Raw genomic sequence first — 23,860 nt, 5'->3', positions numbered from 1 at the left:
CGTCTGATACACAAAAGGTGTACAAGAGAGAGACCCTAACCCTAACCCTAACCCTAACCCTAACCCTAACCCTAACCCTAACCCTAACCCTAACCCTAACCCTAACCCTAACCCTAACGAGGGACGGGCGCAAGCCGTCGTTTATGTCAGTGACGGCGACGAGATCTGTGTTGTTGACCGGACTGGGCTTGTCAAACCACTACAAATCTCACCATTTGCAAAGCAGCTGGGGGCGTGCCTTGTCTTCCTAGACGAGGCCCATACAAGAGGTATTAACTTGAAACTGCCTCAGCACTACAGAGCTGCTGTAACCCTTGGAGCTGGTATAACAAAAGATAAGCTGGTGCAAGGTAAGATCACCAAGGTTAGCATCAGTCAAAAATCGCTTACTGATTACTTGTACAGCATGCATGAGAATGAGGAAATTAGGCAAAGGGCAGTCTGTTGTCTTCTGCGTCCCTCAGGAGATCAGGTCAAAGATCCTCTCCATCATTGGGAAGCCCAGCGGGTATGACATTAACGTATCGGAAGTGCTCCGCTGGGCGGTCTTGGAGACGTGGGTCAACATGCAACGTAGTATACCGTTATGGGCGATTCAGGGAGAACATTTTGAGCGCCAAAACAATCTCTGGAGCAAGGCCCGCCGTGATGGTGAGACTCAGATGTCCAAAAACCAAGCGGAGGAATTCCTCAAGCAGGAATCCCAATCTCTCAAGCAGCAATATCAGCCCCGTCCTGACAACAACGCACCGCCTTTTATCACATCCGATAACGACGACAACAACAACATCCGCCTTATCTTGGAGAGGTGTCGCAAGTTTAAGAACATAAACTTCCAATCCACACAACTCCAAGAAGAACAGGAAAGACAACTCGCGCCAGAAGTCGAGCAGGAGCGACAAGTCCAACGGCCACCTTCAGCCACACCTGAGGATCATTCTGTTCACCCAGACTTGCGTCACTTTGTGACAACTGGAATACTAAAGGATGGATCAAACGCATTCATGCCCACTTTCCGGGGGCTAGATAATACATCAGCGGCAAAGCACTTGAACGTGTCTGAGCTTCCCCCCGGCCTCCTTGTCACTAGTGATTTCGCTAGAACCATTAAGGTGCCCAAGTTGCCGTCATCGACCATGGACGATTACCAACGCCCCGTCCAATAGGTCCTCACAGGTACCACCTATTCTTTCGCCGGACGGAACAGAAAAACCATAAAGCACATGATAGTCATAAGCCCTTATGAAGCGAACAAGCTCCACTCCAAGATCCTGAAGTCTAAGAAGGTCACGATGCACATATACGCGCCGCGCCAGAACCAAATCTTCTCGGCCCTCGACAACCTCGGCCTGTATCCTATACCGCGGGCAGATTCTGTTGTTTTTGACATTCCGACCACTGTCAGAATCCAGCTAAATCTCTTCGCGGGTCAGCTCTATATCTCCTCTTTCGACGAGTATCGTGAGATATGCGAGTTTCTTGGAGTCGCATACTACACTGCACTAGAGGGTCTGACCGTGGCCGCGGACGGGTTTATAGTCACTGCACCTGACAGGGCAATGTTCACAAAAAGCCCGCTTAAGTTCTTGAAGGTCCTCATGTCACAAATTAGAAAGGATGGGCAGGAAATTGATAAAACACACATTGGGAAACTGTTGGATGGGAAGTTGTTGACCATGGATAATTAGAAGAGGTCTCAAATGTTGGATCACACTGTCGTGTCTCCGCCATATATTTTATGATAGCTTTGAGTACTCAGGTTCTTTATCTAATTCATATGTTCTACAATATATTGCTGGACCATGGATGGCCATCTCCTCTCACCGGCCTTCCATTAAAGGAGGAGTATCTAGCACTGCTTAATATGGCAGCAGGGCTGAATACAGTGCTCCCTCCACCTTCTTTACCATCTGTGTCCCAATCTCAATCCATTAACCATTGTCTAAGACAGTGCCTTCTCCTCTTCTTCCACTGTCTTCTCCCTTTCCTGCTCTCATTCCTTGGCTACTTATTATAATAAGCTTAAACTGCACCTCTATATATAGTATATTAAGGGAATAAAATAATTATATAGTCTAAAAGCTTAACCTATGTATAAATATATCATTATTATCACGGGCTAGAAGCCGATTCAACCTATATTATAGGTTTGGACTGTAAGAACTCGCTAAGGAACTTCTAACTAAGGCCGCGGCGGCCGAACAAATATCAACACGCGCACGGTACCTAGCGGTTCCAACTCCTATCCACGGCAGCACTGTGACAGTAATCTAGTACTTCAACACAATGTCCCCCCTCTTTCCTTTATATATCCTTTTCCTTTGTTCGCACGGTCTGGCCTTTGGGATTGGGTTAGGGTTAGGCGTTTCGGTGTATCTAGGTGTAGATAGTAAGGGCGTTAATTCATGGAGACGAGTCCCTAGCTGAGGCAAAAGCTGAACAAAGAGGACAGGACCCGAAAATCTGTTTGCCGCTGAATAACCCAGGATTCTCAGAGGAGGAAAAGCTCGTGCCTGCTAAGTGAAGCACATAAAACTTTTACGGCTTAAGATGCATTAATTGCGGCCACTGATCAGGGAGAATAAGGTGAAGCCGTTGCCCATCTACAAGCTTCGGTTATTACTTATTGCGCTTCTCATGACAAAATACCAGGAGACTTAAATTAACAAGCTATTGGGTTCTTCAAGCAAATTATCGCCTGTTTGGATCCACTAGGCATAGTTGAGTCATTATGGAGAAAACTAAGAAATCTACCTGTGAACCTCAAGTGTTGTATATGAGCGCCAGCATTACCAGGGCCCAGCAATAGAGTGGTAGTGAGGCGAGATACGGCCGGAGCCATGTAACAAAGAAGTTGTCAAGTAAGCTAATTTAGCTGCCCTTTCCACACAGGATGCCCAAAGGATGTTTTTCAGACGATGGCCATATGCAAAGAGCTTGACTTACCTCTGATAAGACCGTGCAGCTGTGGGGTGATCCAGTACCATTTCCGGAAGCTTAACCCAAGGCCAAGGTGACCTCAAGTGTAGCAGCGTAGAGCATTACAGTCAACAAAAGCTCACACGAGATGGCTATTTTAGATAAGCATCCTTGCGAGTACCACCTATCATTGCTCCTTTTACTCCCATGAGCAGTCCATGAGCAATCCGTGAGCAATCCGTGAGCAATCCATGAGCAATCCCTGAGCAATCCCTGAGCAATCCCTGAGCAATCCCTGAGCAATCCCTGAGCAATCCCTGAGCAATCCCTGAACAATCCCTGAGCAATCCCTGAGCAATCCATGAGCAATCCATGAGCAATCCATGAGCAATCCATGAGCAATCCCTGAGCGATGCAATATTGGTTAAAGACTAGTCAAGACAAGATACAAAAGCAAGCCGAAGAGTCTCCACGTCTCAAAACCACGCAACGTCTAGCGTGAGAGCTCTCTGCGATCTTGTGGTGCTTATGTGACGTTCCTTCTATAGTTACTAATTATAGAAGACTAAATGGACTTACTAGCCTTCATCACAGTGGGTGAACCATTCCTGCTACAGCAACCGATTCGATCTAAACTCTCCATTATAAGCATATCGCACAGTTTATTAACAAGTTAGAACTAACAAAAGGACACAAATACTGTCTAAGCTCACTTGCTGCAATCTATCCACCTGTGAAGCAGAGGGAAAAATGGCCTGTCGACAGATCAGGTTGCTGAGCTGCGCACAAGTCAATCTAGTCCATATTGTACCCTCCTTAATCACAGCAGTTTTTGACTGCGGTCTATAGCTCATCATCATTTATTGGTTGGTAAAGTAGCACTAGACATCCACAGGGTTGCCGTTCATGTCCTGGTACAGGCAAAACTAGTACGAGCCTCCTACTGCAACTTATACACATCAGGTACTGTAGTGATGAATCTTCCTGGCGAAGCTTCTATACTAACCAGGTACAGTCTCGCGGGAACTTGCTACTTCAGGCTACTTTATACAACGCATTAAAGGCTGGATACGTGAGATAACTAGCTTCCCGCCTGGATATAAGAAGTACTTGGCATGCCTATGTTTAATCCTATACATCAGGTCCAGGATATTCATCTAAGGTCAATTTATCATCTCCTGCGCGGAGTAGCCAACCGTCAAGATCCTTCGGCGGCCCTGGCTTCCACGAGTATCTGAAATGGAATTCTTGTAGCCTGTAGGGTGCCCTTTCAAAATTCTTTGCATCATACCACTCCGGGTCATCCTCGTATCCTGCCCACTTGACTCTGTATTGTAGAATGCCGTCGTGCGTCCTAGAATCGAGGATATAGTCGACTTCATACTGCTCGTCACCTGTCATATCATCTGCCTCTTCAGAAATATCTGTAATGTACTCGTCGCGCCGACCTCAAAGACTAGTTATGCTTCGAATGAAGTGCTCCTACATCACAAGAAGTGCCTCAAACACCTGACGCGGGTTGGTGCGGCAGTATTCGCGGAACTTGGTTCAGGTAACGCCTTCACCTGAGAAGATTCTCCCGCCTATTTTCCCCTTAAGGTACAGCTTTCGAGAGGCCCTGGATGGATGAGAATGGGCCATTATGATGCAAAGGAACAAAAGTAGGAGCTGCTTCCCAATGATACAGCGCTGTGAATATAGAGAGCAATATTATCTTTGGTAGGCTGGGAGACTACTCAGTTAAGTTTTAGCATGTGCCTCTATTTCTAAGCAGCACAGAGCCCGAGTATAACTACCTGCACTGGTGTAAATGAGCTGCCCTCAACTCTTTTGATGCTAGCTCCGTTCTTAGATAGTCCCAAAGAGCTACTGGTCGATGGCGATATTTAGCAAATAAAAATTTATCCGTGAGTTGCGCAATGCCCTTCAATAATTATATTCTTTTGGTTGATCACAAGTGGAACCAAACGGGGGAACAACCATTTAATGGTATGCCTCATCCGATCAAAGAAGTAATAAGGCAGTTAAACACACTAGCCACGTCCAAACTAGCCACCCAAACTAGTTTCCTTGAGAGTAAGGGCCTCTTTGAGCATTGAACTCAAAGTTGCGGGTTGAGCCCAAAACATTTTGCGAGATTGGGGACGACTGGCCACTATCACGACCCACTTAGTTGGATCCGCAAGTGATCAACCAACCGACTTTCGCGATCGATCATTGCTATCCCAATGTTCTCTAATGAAGAAACCTCCAAACATATGGAAGATCTAAACCAGTTACCAGTTACCAGCATTTACTCGCGCAAACAACGGCAGTCTGGGTAGCTGACTGGTAATTTGTTCAATGGCTCATTCTCCCTATCCGGCATGTCATACAGCAGATCCACTTAGCACTCGTATGTTCTAGAAATTGGTCGAATTCAAACTAACTTAGTAGGGAAAGTCCTCCGAGCTTCCCCTGTGGGTTACTGTCACTTAACCAAATTTTCAATAGCCATCCCGCCTGCTCGTTGGAAATTTCACGAAAGAGGGAAGTCGAAACAGAGTCGTGAGCTTGAAACTGTACAGTGTTAACCCTTCTCAGCTTGTCACTTCTGTACAGTAATCTTTCACATACCCCAACTAATTTTGAGTTTGGTATGCGTAAGGAGACTATCATCAGCGTCTTTTCCTTTATGCCGATGAAGAACCTTAGGGTGTTAGATTCGTTCATAGAGGACAGTGCTATGGGTACAGGCAAAGCTGTTTGCACTAAAACTGCGTGGCGTTAAAGGACGATGAGCACAGTAATAGTATATTCTGGTACCTCTTTTATTTCCTCTATGACGAAGACGTAAGTCAGCAAGCATAGAGGCTCTGGTTTATGAAGATTCGTGTGGACAGCTGTAACCCTAAGCCATTCTCTAGTCAGTCTATGCGAGGATTCTGAGCAATCTCCAAGTGACCTGTTACGCAGATGACCTTAGAAGACTGGAACTGATTAGAGAAGGCCAAGGACAAATTTGAGTGGGTTGAACCAAGTGCTGTAACCCTGGCCATTTACCATACCAAAATGAGTAAACAGAAGGATTTAAGCAATTCCCACCCGTAATTCATCCCTGAGATTTCTCTATTGCACTAGTGTTATTCCCAATTCCATATTCAGCTTACTGCTCAACGTATATCAAAAAGGATTTCCAAGTAGTCCTATAGTCATGACTGTAAAATGAGCAGATTGCTATTTATGCTGGTTACATTGATGGTAAAATGCGCCAGTGAGACCGACTACTAAGTACTAGCCATTTATATCCTCGAAAAGCAAGCTATAACTGCTCAATGCACCCACATATACAGTTGTCTCCTCTGCAGCTTCTGCTCACTCTATCCTTATTACAACTAGAAGCTACGATTGATCGACATTAGTCAATGTCCCAGAATCAATCCAGAAAGATGCGCACTCAGCGCACCCTGCGCCTGAGAAAGACAATCTTCAGCAAAATCAAATATTTTTGTAATAAATGCAACGCCCATTGCTTTTTGGTGCTGCAGACAAAAGGAGATGGAAAGACATACATACTAAGTACCACAGGATAGGATCGTTCTGCAGAGCAGCTGGTGCGTTCTGACTCAGTCACCTTTAGGTTCTGGATGGGTTCTAATGCTTCCCCAGAACTCGTATTTCCCTACACCTGTCCGGAAATTCATAGATGATACCTCTGGCGAATCTTCCCGATCTGACGTTAAATGATAGGAAATTGACAGTTCCGTAGCATAGCTGTTAGCAGGAGGGCACAGTTTCAGATCAGGTGATCTGGTAAGGTCTATTAACATGGAAAGCGAAGATACCTGAAACTGCCTAGTCTGCCAGCTGTATATGAGAGCACCACCCATCTTTTCTGTACCAGACACATGATAATACACACTAGCCTGGAGTTTCAGTCTTTCCACAGATCCCTTATTCAAATCTAAACCATTACCAGAATAATTACTGCTTGCTGAAGCCTACAGCAAGACTATTCACTTATCATATTCAAGTAGAATTCACGAATGGTTTGGTTTCCATGGAATGCGTTAGACCTCTTGAAACCCCGACAACCCTGTTGGACGACGAAGATATATCTTATTGGCTCTGGACTAAACCCCTGACTAATTCAAGCTGGTGACTGTCCATCTACCTCTCCATGGGAAGGAATTTTGATGAAGAATCTAAAGTACATCAAAGCAGCATCCTACTGATGAGTAACCACATAAATCAAACGCAGGAAAAAGATAACAGGATGATTTATTGACTCATGGACGACAGTCCGTACGCGACAATGAATGTCACGCTCAAAGCCGGATTCCGTGGACTGTTTCAGTATGATTCTTGAATTCCGGAACGCTCAACGGGAGGTAATTGATGCTCCTCATGCCACATAATCCACACCATTTAGTACCAGTACCAAATGCAGCAAGCTCTGCTCGGTGCAGGTTTTCCACATGATCCCAAAGTTTGTTGATTTTGCTCTTCTGTTTTTCACGGGTACTGAGAGGTAGACCCGTGTTGGCCAAGCAAAATGGGCATTGCAAGGGGTCATATCTCTCGGGAATGATGGCGAGGGATGGAGACGCTGGGATCGGCTGGGGTTGCGCTACAGTTGCTTCCGCCTGCTTCCCTTGACGGGGTGCCTCTTGGCGATACTGCCATTGGACCAGGAGACGGATATACCTCAATCGGCGATCGTAAAGTTCCTCTTCCGTAGTTGGCGTAGGGGAGTAGAAGAGCAACTGCACCAACTCAGCTCGCTCTGGGATCTGATAGTGATGCGGAAAATGAGGCTGAGGATCACTTTCCTGGGGTTGAGGCCCGTCTTCATCCCGCTGGTTAAAAAGCTCTGTATCTTTGTATCGAAAATGTCTCTTTCGATTCTTACTCTTTGCTTTTTGTCGGAGTTCAGTCAGCTTCCTAGCCAGCTCTACATCCGCTTGTCGCTTCTGCTTGCTGAGTTCAGTTCCCGCCGCGTCGCTCACTCTTCGATAACCCTGCTTGCGAATCTCTTCTGTAAGTCTTCTGCAGCGTTTACGCAGACGCCTGACCTCAGGGTTTCATTTAATTTTGCACTTTTGCTCATCTGTCAGACCCAGGGGCGCGGTGTTGTCAGCTAGGAGAGTGGCCGATCGTAACTCTCTTTGCACAGTTTCATTTGAGGCCCGCCGATGAAACGCAGCAGCTGTGTCAAAGTCCACCATTTCATTAAGGTAGTATTTGATGGCATTGGACTCATGGTCAGCAACTTGATCTCGAACCGAGGCCGGCGCCCGATCTGTTACCAGTAACTCTATCAGCTAGAGCGCCTGGGAGGGTTGGAGAGGCATCTTACTGTTAATAGCGTTGATACCCCCACGTCGGAGGACTTTTTGGGTCAGGTTTTTCTCTTGGCCGGATTGTTCTCCAGTCCGTTTCAGATATCAGCCCGAAGTAGCGGCCTTCAAGGGTATGGACCTTGATGTCCGGTAACCGTCGTCAGTCCGCTCCGGCTCACGAAAGATTGGAACGTCCAACCACTTTCTCTTGATTTTCAACTGCATACCCCTTCTATGTGATGGGATTTGTTTGGTATAGATGTCCTCAATGTCCCGAATGTCGGGCGCAAAAATACCATCGTGCCAAGCTAGTGACAGAAGCTGTGACAGAAGATCAAAGATTAGATTATCTTCATGTTCGATCACAAATCGCTTTCTAGGCTCCGGTAAGTGACAACGGCCGGTATGTTTGAGGGTTTTCGCTTACATTCGAGGCTTCTGATCTTCTCCCTTTGTATGAATGAGGGTCACAATGGCAACGAGGATATTTGGGCGGCCGGGTACAGGGTTCCGGACAATGCAGAACTCAACGTGTCTCCAGAGAATGGTGCCTGTGTCATCGTCACCAGCAAGATATCCATCATCTGTGATAACACTAGAACAGTCTGACATGTAGCCCATATCGCTCATTGTGTCATCGGAAGAACCGTCGCTGGATATCTCGTCGAGCATATCATCTTCCTCGATGTTGAGGCGACCACTACGGCTTGACTCATAGCCAGAGTCACAGTGAGTCTCACCACCTTGACCACGAGTTGGAGAATTTAGCGCTCCATTGTCGCCTGCCTCGATTTTACCGGGAATGACCGGGCTGCCATCCGGGTGTAGGTTGACCTGACATCTTGTATTGAATAACGAAACCGCTTGACAGGCAGTAATGCTCGACAAGTTAAGGCTAGCCATGTGATAGAGCCTCTGCTTCTCATCAGGGAAAACGGCTTTACAATGAACGAGGTGCGCGGTCTGGTAACAGAGCAGATCAAGTGAGTTTTCCGTGTCTTTGGGCAACGGGAGTCTGCGTAGGCCCATTCGCATGCTGACTTCGTTCATGTACTACTCTCAAGTTAAAGAGCCTCTTCTCGCGTTCAGGAGAATAAACCTTACGTTAATACAGTCTTTGACCATTGACGAACGCATACTTTTCTTATTTTTCATAAAATACAGCCTCTTGAGAGTCCTCCAATAGTTGGAGAGTGTCCCATGAGCTTTGATTGAACCGCGGAAGTTGTCATCGATCCAGTTGAACCAAGACTTGACGTCAGCTGAGGTCAGGTTCTTTAGCAGGATATCCGGATCCTGGTCAGACTCGGCGCAAAACCTGGTGAATGATAAGTCTCCGAAACCCCTATGTAGCGATGTAGAGCTCACCTATGCCACTTGCCGCGCACAGAAGCTGCGCTCAGGTTTGTTCTCGGAGCGTACAGGGGGAGTGTTGGGCCATTTTCAACATGCAGTTTCCGTCGCTGAGCATAATAGAGATAGGACTTTGGACCTTTGCTCTGCCCATGATGCTGCGGTTTTTTCTTGGGAAGACCTAAGAACGCCATTGTATAAGAAGAGTGGTCGTTGATACAAAGACAAGTGAGGATGTATGAACTCACGAGCAGTTGGGAGGAGATGAGGCTATTTATAATCCTCCTGGTTAGGACCATTCAGCGGTATGCGGATTATTTTCTCTTATCACTTGTCATTTGGTTCAACAGCCGGTTGCTGGCAGGATCACGCTGTGTAGGGCAGCGTGGATGCTGATGCTATAGTCCTGTCTTGGTGGGTCCCGTTGAGCGTAACGCTGTTACCGAGCCGCCCTTGTAAATTTGGCAATGTAAAGCGGCATGCGAATACTACCCGTTCGGGAATAGTTCCCGGGGCCGAAGCAGCCCAAAACAGCTACCAGAATCGCCCGATTCGGCGTCTTTGGCCCCTAAAGGTATATTCTATATGTAATAGCAAGCTTCCTTCTCTCTGAAAACATAAGTGGACATTGACGATTCTGACCTAGGATAGGCTTCAGGGATGCTAGCTGATGTCCAACTGACAAGAGTTCTCGTTGAACAGGAACATGGGTGACTGAACGAGTAAATGGAGAGGGGATCTGACGCCGAGCGGAGTGCCGCCGAAAGGACTGAGTTTATGCATAGGTATCACCCCGAATTTCAGCCGACGCACTAATCCTAGACCACCTAGCCCTCCATATTGGCATATCTGCCAGAAATGTGCCCCTGTCAAATTCAACGCGTAAAGAGGCAGTCATGGAAGAGCGAAGAGTATCTCGCTCACATAAAATTAGAAGAGGAAAAGGGGGCGATTGGATATTTTGTATAAGGAACCTGGAGTGATTGCTTCAACCTTTCCAAAGCAAGGGTGGAACTAAAAGTCTGTGGAAGAAAATATAGGAGACAGGAATGTGTTTAGTGCAGATAAATCAAACATCCTATCCCCAGACAACTGCTAGGCGTGGGGACACTGAGGGGCGCAAGGGAGACGTCAGCAGTTTGGGCTTGGCAGGTAAATATTAAAGGGATGCAGGGGGCTTCTAGTGAAGGACTGAAGAATAGGGCAGCACGGGCGCTACTCTGTAAACCCAACACATCAAGAAGATGATGAAAAAGGAAAAAAACCTACGGAGTACAACAGCCGGGATTCGCTGGTGGTCACCCACCCAACTAAGGTACTAACTGGCTGGCGTGTGGCTTAAGCATGGTCAATCCCTCGGTAGGTGCCGACTTATCCTGCCGTGGGGCGGTAAGCTCGATTTTGCTCTGCATCTATTCTCAACAGGGTTAGCACCAAGCAAGGGATATAACTGCTCAACAGCATATAATGAAGTCTGTTAGCTGAAATGTGCTTGCTTCCAACATTCATAGAAGCACCTGGTCGATAACTTTCAATATTTTCCTAACTGTTTTCATCGTGACTCCGCTTTCGACATGTCTGACAGCCATTGTATCCTCCTTCAGAATGGTACTGTATTGGCTCATGACGATAACCACGTCAAGATCCTCAGGGATCATGATGTGCTGATCCAAGGGAACAAAATCAGCAAAATTGGGCAAGACTTGGCCGTCCCTCACGGAGCCAGATCGATCGATTGCAGAGGGAAAATTATCTCTCCTGGATTTGTGGATACGCACCATCATTTATGGCAGAGTCAGGTGGGTCGCCTTTGCGTGATTATGTGTAGAGACTGAGTTGGGGAGTGTTATGGTCACGTTCGCACTTCTGTTCGAACCAATGATTTTGTTTAAATCTCCTGATACTCATTTATCCAGCTGAAAGGAAGACACGGAGATGAAAGTTTTGTTGATTATATGGTTTCCGGTAGGTCCGTTGGATTCTCTGGTTTTTCAAATGCTCTTATCACTTTTGAACTTGTCAAAGAGGCACAAACTCATTCAAGTTTGAAGGTAATCTGCAATCCTATAACTACGACCGAGACGACATCTTCTGGGGCCAGCTTGCTGGCTGTTTGGAAAGCCTTGATGCCGGTGTAACAACTGTTGTCGATCATGCACATATGTCCTATTCTCCGGGCCATGGTAAGATATCAAATGTCTCATGATCAAATGTGGTCTGGTGGGCTCACAAAAAACTTTGTGCAGTGAACGAAGCGATACGTGCTACGGCTTCTTCTGGGTTGCGATCATTCTTCTGTTACACAGTCATGAATCGGATCACGACCTGGTCCTCGCATCTGGAGTTCGATAACGACCCTATCCCTGAATGGTGGCATACGACACTTGACTCACTGGCTAAGATCCAACCGTTCGGCAATGGTCGTGTATATCTCGGTCTCGCCTTTGACATGTTCAGTCTGCCCAGACACACGGTTGTTGGTTTATGGGAGAAATGTCGACGACTAGGTTTGAATCTCATAACAACTCACTATGTCGCCGGGGCAATGACCAGTAAGGTTCCTTTGGGAGTTCCATGGGCTCAATAGATTACGATTGACTTTTCATAATAGATTCGGTCAAACTTCTTTTTGAGTACGGCCTGTTAAAGAAGGATGTTCTGTTCTCTCACGCTACACAAATCTCAGAGAGCGACGCAAAGACACTCGTTGAGCATGGTGTTTTCATTTCCACCACTCCAGATACAGAGCTCCAAATGGGTCTTGGAGAGTGTGTTGCGTTTCGTAAGGACATTATGTGCAATGCTTCCTTTGGTGTTGACTGTCATGCCAACAACTCGAGTGACATCCTGACACAAATTCGACTTGGCATGCAGCATGCCAGAGGAATCGAGAATGTGAAAGCCCTCGAAAATGGACATAATCCTGCCGTTCAGATCAAGTTGGAGGAAGCATTCAATCTTGGGACAATACAAGGAGCCAAGGCTATCCATATGGAGAATCAAATTGGTAGTATCGCGGAAGGAAAGCTGGCAGATATTGTCGTATTCGATGCTCGAACTCCAGCGATGGTTTGCGCGGCGGAGCAAAACCCATTGGCTGCTATTCTATTGCACGGCAGTATACGGGATATTGATATGGTGATTGTTGACGGAATGATCAGGAAACAAGACAAGAGATTATGCAGCGTCTCTGTCCTGGATGGACCTAACGGAAAGGCAGTCCGTTCATTTGATTGGGATCAAGTGGCAGAAAAGCTCCTGGAGAGTCGAAGGAAGATTAACGAAAGGAGCCAGAGTCAGAATCGGGAAGCTGCAATCCAGTCCCTCCATAAGTTTTTTTGAGTCAATTTTTCTGATTGGCATGTTGTCAGCGGATATCGAGACCTGATGGAGAATCGGGATTTGATGTGGGATTTAATCACTATCAAGTCGATTTCTGGGACGAACCTGTTTGATTAGGCAGAACAGGTTGCAGCCTGATATCAACTTGGTGATAGGGGATGGAAGCGAGGCTATAAATGGAAGCAGTTATAAGACAACCCATAAGTAAAGGCGCACCGCGAGTTCTAAGAGGACACTAAGGTGTTGAAGGACGAGAGTGCAATAGATAGATGGCCTTACACTTACAGCCAAAACTGCCACCTTAGACAGGAGCGTTTTGTTTCGGGTATACGACTGTTAGTCCTGCCCGGATCCTGCTCTTACGCGGGCCATGCTCCTGCCCCCGTCACAATCTTACGAGCCATCCTCTTACCCAGCGCATGCTCTTATATGATCTTGTCGCCTAGCCGAATTTGACGAGTGGAAGACGGTTCTCGGAGATCGGTGGATCCATCTGCACAGGCGCAGGTTTCGGGTACCCGATTTTCGCTTATAAGATTATCACGTTTCTCCGGTTCTCTACCTTACCCCTAGGTGCTCGCTGGTCTTAGTTCACAAAATAAATTCCAATAAGGTCACGACCTACACCCTACTACGGACATTAGTATGGCCTGCCAAATGGATTTTCATGATTGCTGTAGTTCTCCCACATCACATCATACGGGTTCTTGGAGCAGAAAGTCACTATAGAGACCATAATTCTGTAGACGAGCACATATTTACTATTTTATCTCAACCTTAAATCCTCTCCAAGAATGTCTCTTTCAAAGTACAGAGCTACTGGATTCTTGCAGGCCATTTACATAGGAAAAAGATGAGTCTGCGTTGGAAAAGCACAGGCTAATATCATTTCATCAAATCAGTGGCCATACTGTCATCAGCCTGACCTACACAAATATTTCACCATCCATCTCACTTCCTTCCTCCTCCAGTCAGAAAGTCATAATCCCAGTATGGATGACTGGCCTGATGAGCTCCCAAGGGGAAGCATCACTCATCCTTGCAGCACCACTTCTTCCATCTGGTGACACAGCATTTACCATCGCCACAGGCACTAGTGCTGTATTCACTATAGACGCTTGGACATGCTCCCTGGCAGATGGGTGCAGTTCCAGACCAGAAGCAATCTGGATCTTCAGCATTCATTGCATTTGCGGCCTTGGCGTTCTTGGCCCAAGTATCTAACATACATACTCTAAGAGGAGCTAGTTTGACTTTAATGAGAAAGCGGCGGCCGCTAGGGGCGGAATCGAATATCAAATATTCGAAACCTATCACGTGTCAGTGGTGGGATGTCCAATTTTACGGAGGCAAAAATATATGGCTATCGATTATTACAATATAGCCGTGGCTCACAGACGGACATTCCTTGCGACAAAACTACGGAATTAATTAAGAGACGTGATACAAAATGTGTCGTTAAGTTGATTCAAGAGGAATTTGTCAATTGGACTTAGGTGGACCAAAATTCTTGGCAGACTTTCTAATGTTTTCGAATATTCGACTTCGAATACGAATAATGCTGTCTTAAATCTTTTCGAAGTCGATAAGACTTCTCGAAAATATTTTCGAATACCAATAAGGAATATCCTTATTCAATTACCCCCCCAAAGAAAGCCTTTGAAAGGATGCTATATCTGAGATTGGAGACCTTAGAAACGTCAATTATGCCTGGGTGTTCATGGCCTCTTGATCTGGGCTCATAGAATTCCAAAATAGGGTGCGTTATGGTGCTCATCAAGAATAAATACATCATATGAGCAGCAGATTTCATGAGTCTCAAAGTAACATGTCACATCTGCAGCTTTCATGCATATTGTTACACAATGTGGCAATCATCCTGCTTTTGCCTCTCTATGATCCATTACTGCTACTTCTTCCCTTTATCTTCAAGCTCTTCTGTCTAATTTCTCAATACTATAAAATAGATCTCTCTTTATTTGATCTTCCCTTTTCTACCTTTACCCCCAATTCCATTACACAGTGTAACAGATTTTGCTATGCCTGCAATCTCTCTATTCTACTTAAGATCCTAATAGCTAAGAGAAAGGCAAATAAATCCCGAAATCAATTCCTGTAAACCGGAAGCCTGCCTGGCCTGGGAGGGGGTATATAAAATCTTTGGCACGATGGTTGATAGATTGCGCACCATCGGGACTACACCAGGTAAAGTCGAGGAAGGGAGCATGGATAACGTATTACTTCAATTCCCGTCATCTCAGAAATTCTGTGCCAACTTATCATAAGAATCCATATTGTAACAGCAACTACGTGTTCGTGTTTGTACTCTCTGCAATCAATCGTACTGTCCTCGCTGATCTACCGTCCATCTCAGAAATTCTGCCTAATGAGCCTTCCAAGCTCCTTCACCTGCGGGTTGTTAGCATTCTCGTCGCAAAGAAGGGTGAAAACAAGGGATACCGCTCACCAGTGGGTCGACAATCATGGAAAAATGATTTCCTTGCATGGAAACGCAGGTGAAACTCTCCTTGGCTAATAATTGGTCCCAGCCGTTCGGGCCAAAGTCCGTACGATTATTCAACAACCAGTTCATCACCTTGGGGTCATTCGGCTCCCGCTTGGGTTGTGGATCCTCGGGGTTTTTGCAGACGCCGTCTCGAGCCCAGATGGCGAGGACTTTCGGTTCCGTACCTCGTGGAAAAGGGCGGGCGATATATGTATCCAGATTACGGATCATGGCCTCAAAGTGCGGAATGAGATATGGCGGAGACGCTCTCTTACTCCGATCACCGAGCACCCCCATTGAATCAAAAAAGCGGAATAGTTTAGATGGAACGGGTTCAAGCTTCACTGGGCAAGGTGCATCAATCAGGATGAGCCTGGAAACCGTCTCGCCTCGTGCTTGTAGCTGGACTGCAGCTTCGTAAGCCATGACGCCGCCAGCGGACCAGCCGCCCAAGTTATAGGGACCCTTTGGCTGCCGCCGCTTCACTTCTTCAAGATATATGGAGGCCACTCCATCAATACCGCAATTAAAATCTTCCGGCGTCTTCATGAAGGGGCAGTTGAGGGAGTAAACGCAGACGTCCTCGCCAATAGCCGGAATGGGTGCATACGATGTGGCTGAGCCGGAGCCGTCGGGAAAGAAGAAGACTGTTTCACGGGCAGTCCGGGGATTTCCTTGAATAAGGAACGATAACGCCCGAGGTGGTTGCTTTTGAGAGTCAGTCGCAGACATTGATTGAGGCATAGTAGGGCTCGTTGTTTTCGTAGGAGGCTGATTGATAAGCAGTGCCTGCTCCAGTTGGGAGACGGTTGTACACTGGATCAAGATATCGTCTGGGACATTGAGCTCTGTTTGTTCCCGTATTCCAGCAGTGATTGAAAGGGTCATCAATGAATCCATCCCCATACCAGCAAGGTCCGCGTTGTCTGTTATTTCTTCCAGATCAACTCCCACCTCCTCGGCGATGAGCGTCCGGACAATAGTGGAGAGGTTATTGTTGCTATTGACGGGCGTGATGATGTCGTGCTCTGCACTGTCATGATCGGTCGAAGAATCTCGGGATGGTGTCACGAAGCCAGAGGCGCTGTTGTAACCGGTATCAAACCGATCTTCCGGCACTTCCTTGGGAGATGATGAACCAAAAAAACTCTTCAGGTGACCGGCCGTGGGATTGTCGACGAAAAAGGACGCCTCGACCTCGATATCAAGTTCCTCCCTGAGCCTCGCGAGAATTGTCAACGACAGCAAAGAGTCTATACCCAGATCCTCGAAAGCAGAACTATCGGTCAGCTCTTCCAACTCCAAATTACACTCGGTTGCAATAATCTCTAGCGCTTTCACACTTGAAAGCTTTACCAAAGGTACAGCTGTCAGAGCAGGCGTCTTTTGGGACGTGATGAGTGACTCCGTCCCGGGCTTGCTCGACTTTGCACGTGCAGGGGCCGCGGACTGGAGAGTGCGTTTCTGTGCAGACGCAGTGATATTCACCTTTGTCTGCGGAGCGGCTGCTTTGGATGGTTTGCTCACCGGAGGTAGCAGGTGATTGAGAAGCTTGCGTGGTACACACTGAAATTTGACACCACCAGCCAGTCCGACAACGGTATCATCATCAAGAATGTAGACGTCTCCTTGTCTCACAGCGCTATTCCCAGAAAGCAGCATTCGCGCATAGCATCGATAGGTTTTGCCATGCGAGATGGCGGCTCCGAAACGGAGCGATTCCCAACCGTGGGAGATGTAAACTTGCTCATCCGATTGAGTCGCTTCACTTGCGTTGACAATGAATCCGGAGATATGGCACAAGTTGTCTATCCAGCGAGGATCCATATAATAGTCTCGGTCGCTCTCGGCGGATTTGAAGGTGACTTTGGCAGTAGCATCAAATGCGCTCGCATCCAGGATCACTTCATCCATGCCACGGTAGCTCTCGTCATAATTGACCAGAGCCGAAAAGAGCTTGTACGCCATTCCCCGGCCCACCCTGTGGGTGTTCGCGTTGCCCACCGCCGCGTCCAGTCGTTTTATTTGATCGTGGACCATATAGGAATTTTTGTTCCATTTGGCAAGCCATTTTTGTGGATTGCCATACTTCACCTGACACACGGCGTGGTCAACTGTCTTTTTACCTTTTTCATCGACGCTGAAGAACTTGAACTTGACGGAGCCGTCGCTGAGAGTAGCTCCAACTCTGATTAGCTGGGCCTTGCTCGGGTCTGTATTCAGGATCAACGGCTTGTCGACTTCCATGGAGCAAACATTCATTCCAGCCGGTGCAGCGCCATCACCGCTCTTTTTGTACAGGTAACTTCCAATAGTCAAAGCCATCTCAGCGTAAACCACCTATGGCAGTTAGCACAGACAAGCAACTGTCTGACAAGACGCAAACATACAGAAGGACAGAGCCCGGCTCCATTGACAACATGGCCGAGGATCAGGTTTCTCAGCTTTGGATGAGAAATATCTGACTGTGCCAATAGCGTTATAGCGTCATCTTCGATCCTCTCCTCTAATATCTCTTGAACGGTAAGAGTAAAGTGTTTCTTCGGCGCAGACAGATTTGGAGAAGGCTGTTTGTCGGTCGATGATATTACTGGCTCTCCTTTGGTGAGACACCAGTCGTTCCGGTACTCGATCCAGTAGCTGTTAGAAGCTCTTAGTACACACCAAGACGCACGATGTAGAAGGTGTGATCAGGAAAAGGACGCCTTACTTTTTGAGATCAAAAGCGTACGAAGGAAGAGTGAGAAGTCTATGTGAGTCGTCAAAGTCTCTATGGTACTCATTCCAGTTGATCGACAGGCCCTGGTTGTAGAGCGTTGCCAGACTGGACGAAAGCGTGGTCCACGGATCTTCAGACTTGCGCAGGGAGGGAAGGCCAACCGTTTCTGTACCGAGTATAGATTTAAGCATACGCACGCAGATGGGATGACTGCCAACCTCTATCCAAATGGTCCGATAATCAATGATCTTCTTTTCCCTGGCATCTGCAACTGCCGCCGAGAAATTAACTCTTTCCCTGGTATGACGGACCAGATACTCAGGGTTGAGCTCGCTAGGGTCCAAAACCCGCCCCATAAGTGAAGAAATGATCGGAATCTTTGGCGACGAAAACGTTACTGAGCTGGCTGCGCTGTTCAATTCGCTAAGGATCGGATCCATTTGAGAGGAGTGGAAGGCATGTGTGACTTCAAGCTTCTTGGATTGTAGTCCTCTGGCGGACAATGTCTCCGCCAGGCTCTCAATCGATTTCTGCGGTCCAGCCAGCACAGTCTCTTCTGGGCTATTCTCACAGGCAATATCAACGTCAGTTCCGGCCAGGTACTGGGCCAAAGATGATGTCGAACCCTTGACGGCAAGCATTGCATGACTCCCTGCTGTACAGAGCTTCTCCATGAGCTCCGCTCTACGGCCAACGACGTGGATCACGTCACTCGCGGAGAGAACACCTGCAGCATACAGAGCAGCGTACTCTCCGATGCTATGGCCAATCACTGCCGACGCTTCGATTCCCCACGATTCCAACAGCTCTACCAATGCCATTTGCACGCAAACCGTTGCAAGTTGCACGGTGACAGGCCTTAATGCGGTCAGGTCGGACTCCGACCCATCAATGACAAGCATGAAGGAGGCGAAGCCCTGTCTCGTAGCAAACTTCTCACACATCAGAATCGTGGATCGGAATTGCGACGAAGTCTCAAACAAGGTCCGTGCAAGTGAACAATATATCGCCCCTTGCCCAGTGAATACAAAAGCCAGTTTTTGAGGCTGGACAGGGCGGAAATCCTGTTCAGATGCAGTTTCCAATGCTTTCTGAACTGCTGCCGTGTCTTGAGCGGAGCAAGCAAATCGGTAGTTGTGCATCATACGCCGAGCCATGGTCGTATACGACAGATCTGCCAAGGAAGTTGACGGATTGGCAGCGATGTAGGCCGCCAGATTTCTGATGTTGTTCTTAAGGGCGCTCGATGACCGTGCAGAGACAGAAACCACCATATGCGATCTAGGATCGTTTGTCGACGGAGGCCGTTTCCGTGGGCCTTCCTGCAGTAACATTGCCTGGTTGCAGTCAGCGTCTCAGCTCTGTAATACAAGTTGTCACAAAGGGGTCCGCACAGTATTACCACCCGCAGCGGAGAAGTTATTCAGGAACACCAGGCGAGGCGAGCCGTCCACATGCGGAGGCCAATGCATCAACTCCATGGGAATATGAAGGTTTCTCGCCGTGAGATTCTTCGAGAATTTCTGATTGATGATGCCACTTTTGATGCCAACATGCGGCGGAATAGCATTATGTTCCAGCATTTTGAGGACTTTGATTAACGACATGGCACCAGCGGCAGCTTCTCCGTGACCAATATTCGCTTTGACAGCCCCAACGTACAGTGGAGAGGAGCGTGGCGTCTTGTCTTCTGGCGCGAAGACCTCGCTAACAGAAAGCATCTCATTGTAATCGCCAGCTTGCGTCCCCGTGCCATGCATCTCGACGTATTCCACCTCGTACGGATTGACGCCTGTTTCTCCCATGATGCTGCGGCAAAGAAACGCTTGAGCACCATGATGGGGTCGTGTGATCGACGCAGACTCGGCCGAGTGATTTGTCTTCGAGCCCAGGATAACGGCGAATATATTATCATTATCCGCTTCTGCATCTTCCAGCCTCTTGAGAACAATACTTGAGACTCCATCAGCACGGCAATAGCCGTCTGCCTGGTTGTCAAATGTCTTGCATTGACCGGTCTGCGAGAGAAAATAGCCACGGCTAAGACCGGTGAAAATGTCGGGGTTAGTCAAGATATTTACACCACCTGTTATAGCAGTATCGCACTCTCCATTAGCAAGCGCGGTGCACGCAAGCTGGATCGCCGCAAAGCTCGAGCTGCATGCCGTATCCACACTATAGCTGGGGCCGGAGAACTTGAAGTGGTAGTTGACACGCCCAGGAGTAAAAGCACGTATACCACCAGGTATAAAATAGGTGTCGATATCTTGACCTGAATTGACTTCTCTCCAGTCATCACTAGCCTGGCCATAGAAAGTTCCGATTCTGTTATTCTGTGTCGACGGGGTCCGTCCTGCAAGGCAGCCAGCCATCTCAAGAGCCTCATACGCAGTGAGTAGCGTGAGTCTCTGGACTGGGTCCATTTGGAATGCCTCTCTTGGTGAAACGTTGAAGAACCTTGGGTCAAACAACCCTGGCTCCTCGACAAAACAGCCGTATCTTGTTTGCATCGTGTTCTTCTTTCGTCCCGTTTCGTCGAAGTGAGTGTCAATATTGAACCGTTCGCTGGGAACCTCTTGGTGGACGTCACGGCCATCTCTCAGCAACTCCCACAGGAGCTCTGCATCCTTAGCTCCCGGGAATCGTCCTGAATAACCGACGATAGCAATTTTGGTAGCTTTTCCGGCCTTCAGATCAGTCGACTCTGCCTCTGGTTGCAGCATATCACTGCAGTCCTCTAGTTGAAGAGCCGAGAGCAAGTCACCTAGCGCTGGATTGCGTCCAAAGGTGAAAAGTTTCCGCTCCTGACCTTGCAGGCCAGCAGTGGCTGTGGTGCACAGGGCCGAAAACACGGCCTTTCTCGCTAGAACGTCCCATAAGTGCTCCGTGAGCAACTCATAGGCATCCTTGCTGGTAGATGTTGTTCTATCCTGCGTGGATACGGCCATCTTCTGATGCCTCCCTCTAAAGTATTCCTCACCGCACCAGCCCTGAAGGATCTCCTGGACATCTTCGGCGCCGTAGAGATGTGGTGCACCTAAAGATCCAGTTGTCGACGTAACAAGCGTTACGTGGCCTTCCAGGATGGGAAGCTTGGCTAGAGTTAACAGAGTCTCGAGTAGTCCTGCGATAACTGTTGCGTCTTTATACGACTCCTTCACATAGGGTCGCGATGATGATGGCAGCTGAATATCCAAAGTCAGCCTCAACGGTCTTAAGTCTATGATCTAAACATGGATCGTACCTTTGATATGTCTCCCTGTGTAATTACAGCTCCTACTTCTGATTCCGACAGGCCTCGGATGACCATCGAGCCATAGCCCCTTTTCGAGTCGACGCCTCTAGGGATATAAAAATCCGCGATGCGTTGAATGTGGATGCCGAGTCTAAGGGCCAGAACAACTGCAAAGGGTCCAAGTTTCGACAATTCCGTGGCATCTCCTGAGACTGCCACGGCGGTCGCTGCTAAGAGGCCCGTTCCGAAGCCCAGAATGTGAGGAGTTCCGGATTCTGACGTTATCCAAGAACTATTCCCGAAATAACTATACACCGTCAGCCTTGTACACTGGATAGTCCTTCTTGCGCTTACACTATGAGGCTACCAATCTGATATATGCAGAGAAGCGCATATTCAAGAATAGGATAGTTCTGGTCATGGGAGCGTTCAATGAGCTCAATGATATTGGCAAATCGCGGGATCAGGTCTTGGATGTGCTGGGGTTGTCGGGACACTTCGTCTCTTAAGAGCAAGGCAGCCTGACGTAGGAATGCCTCCAGTAGAGGGTTATCATGATTGTGAATCAGCCTCCTGAGGACCGAGAGGCGGTCACTTGTGCTGTTATCAAACAGAATCACGTTTGAAGTAAGCATCTTGTTGAATTTGAAGCCTTCAAACAAAGGTGTTGAAACTTGGCCTGCAGTTTCGAAATTGACTATGAGGAAGTTGAAGCCCCAGAGTGAGTCTACAGATATACATTCTCTTTTGAAGATAGAGAATTAGGTAATCAGTACTTAATCGGCTTTTTTCTTTTTCTTTTTTTTGTAAATCTCAAGCCTCAACATCTGTAAATTTAGAATTTGGGCTAAAATTCATTCGGTGACCGATGTCTGCTCGTTGTGAGATAAGCAACGCGGCGTTGAAGTCGATAATCGAATATTCCCGTTTTGGGGATCAACTGGTCTCTCGATGTCTCCCCCCATGGAAAGAGGAAGACATGATTCAAAAACAAAGGGCATATATCATCCCAAACGAACTAAACTCTCATTCTTTTGAGACAGCCGACTATTTCCTAACAAAACAAAAAGAAAGCACTTCGAAAACGATCCACCTTCCATTGTCATCATGGGTTCCCTTGCTCCGTCCTCAGGTCCAGCCTTCGCAGGGAAAGTTGCGCTTGTGACGGGATCTTCTCGTGGTATTGGCCGAGAAATTGCACTTGGACTCGCAGTCCGCGGTGCCGATATTGTCATCAACTACTTCTCCAGCGAAGCCAAGGCGCAGGAAGTGGTCAAAGAAATCAAGGCGTTAGGACGGAAAGCCGTCGCCATTCGGGCGGATGTCTCGTCGTATGAGGCAATCCAGGGACTCTTCCGAGAAGCAGTGGCTGCGTTCGGCAAGATTGACGTCGTTGTCTCCAATTCCGGCGTTGAACATTTCGAGACCATTGACAAGGTGACCCCAGAGCAGTACGACCATGTGTTCAATATCAACACGCGGGGGCAATTTTTCGTCGCGCAACAGGGTTACCAATACATTTCGCCCGGCGGAAGTATCGTCCTCATGTCGTCCATCGCGGCGAATCTTCGCGGCCTGGCTGACCATGCCATCTATTCGGCCAGCAAGGCAGCAGTCGAAGCATTTGTCCGTTCCCTTCCCAGCGACTTCGCCCCCAAGCGCGTCCGGGTGAATGCCATCGCACCCGGTGGCATTGATTCCGACATGGCCAACGACAACGCGTGGCGATACGTTCCGGGGGGCGATGCTTCCATGCCGTACGAAACAGCGAAAGACGCGCTGGGCAGGATGTGTCCCCTCGGCAGGTTTGGTCTGCCGCAGGATGTCGCCAAGGTCGTTGCCTTCCTGGCTTCCGATGAGGGTGGATGGATCAACGGTGAGTTATATCCTGGCTAGAGAGATCATTCGGATATAACTAACCTAACATTGCAGGTCAAGTCATCACGATTTCGGGAGGAGCAGGTCGGTAAGCGTACGGAGATTCGGGGAAACATATAGAGAGACTGGCGGAAGCCGTAGGGCTTTTAGAGATAAATATGCCTCAGATCAAATACATGGACTTCCGCTCCCACCGCTCCCAGGTAATTTCTTCAACAAGAGATAGTAGAAGATGCTATAAAAAAAATTTCGACCTATGCAATTATTGCGGGGCGAAGCGTAGCATGTCTTATTGCATGCCCTTTTACCTTCCTGTCTTGGCGCTTGATCTGATTGGTTTAAAAATCAGGCTTTCTAGCCTTCTGATTGGCTCTTAAAGCCTGTTGTCACGTGCTCTCCTCATAATCACGGGCAAGGTTATTGTACACTGCGCCATAGAAGTAGGGGGCCTTGGCGGGGCTCTGCCCCCCAGAGTATTTATAATTATTCTCTTAATTAGTATAATTCATAGTATTCTAGAGTCCTAATATATGTCTATTATATACCTCTGGCGCTGCCGACGATCCTCCCGATTCAAATCTTCGTGT

General features: G+C 47.7%; 5 protein-coding genes across 5 annotated transcripts; 3 read left to right on the top strand and 2 right to left on the bottom strand.

Annotated features, from left to right (window-relative positions):
- Positions 1 to 410: 410 nt before the first annotated feature.
- On the top strand, positions 411 to 1,688 carry CDV56_103269 (uncharacterized protein; the record flags this gene model as incomplete). Its single annotated transcript, XM_026756888.1, has 2 exons — positions 411 to 1,112; positions 1,167 to 1,688. 2 exons carry the CDS (start codon positions 411 to 413, stop codon positions 1,686 to 1,688), a joined length of 1,224 nt encoding a protein of 407 aa, XP_026610171.1.
- Positions 1,689 to 7,226: 5,538 nt separating this feature from the next.
- On the bottom strand, positions 7,227 to 9,787 carry CDV56_102269 (uncharacterized protein; the record flags this gene model as incomplete). The annotated part of the gene is made up of 7 exons (XM_026755888.1): positions 7,227 to 7,968; positions 8,062 to 8,200; positions 8,258 to 8,326; positions 8,396 to 8,616; positions 8,668 to 9,293; positions 9,345 to 9,558; positions 9,609 to 9,787. 7 exons carry the CDS (start codon positions 9,785 to 9,787, stop codon positions 7,227 to 7,229), a joined length of 2,190 nt encoding a protein of 729 aa, XP_026610170.1.
- A 2,114-nt stretch (positions 9,788 to 11,901) lies between these two features.
- Positions 11,902 to 12,935, top strand: CDV56_101827 (uncharacterized protein; the record flags this gene model as incomplete). Its single annotated transcript, XM_026755446.1, has 2 exons — positions 11,902 to 12,145; positions 12,205 to 12,935. The coding sequence occupies 2 exons, from the start codon at positions 11,902 to 11,904 to the stop codon at positions 12,933 to 12,935; spliced, it is 975 nt and encodes a 324-aa protein (XP_026610169.1).
- A 2,370-nt stretch (positions 12,936 to 15,305) lies between these two features.
- Positions 15,306 to 22,030, bottom strand: CDV56_100471 (type I polyketide synthase; the record flags this gene model as incomplete). Its single annotated transcript, XM_026754090.1, has 7 exons — positions 15,306 to 15,344; positions 15,403 to 17,781; positions 17,832 to 18,081; positions 18,152 to 19,497; positions 19,555 to 21,345; positions 21,405 to 21,702; positions 21,750 to 22,030. The coding sequence occupies 7 exons, from the start codon at positions 22,028 to 22,030 to the stop codon at positions 15,306 to 15,308; spliced, it is 6,384 nt and encodes a 2,127-aa protein (XP_026610168.1).
- Positions 22,031 to 22,502: 472 nt separating this feature from the next.
- CDV56_100155 (uncharacterized protein) lies at positions 22,503 to 23,361 on the top strand (the record flags this gene model as incomplete). The annotated part of the gene is made up of 2 exons (XM_026753774.1): positions 22,503 to 23,271; positions 23,328 to 23,361. Coding segments are annotated over 2 exons (803 nt in total), but the record flags the coding sequence as incomplete, so codon positions are not given.
- Between the last annotated feature and the right edge of the window lie 499 nt (positions 23,362 to 23,860).

Source organism: Aspergillus thermomutatus (assembly GCF_002237265.1).
Source record: "Aspergillus thermomutatus strain HMR AF 39 chromosome Unknown NODE_349, whole genome shotgun sequence".
Taxonomy (NCBI): Eukaryota; Fungi; Ascomycota; class Eurotiomycetes; order Eurotiales; family Aspergillaceae; genus Aspergillus; species Aspergillus thermomutatus.
The sequence above is the reverse complement of the archived record's forward strand: the minus strand, read 5'-3'. Positions and strand labels throughout refer to the sequence as shown.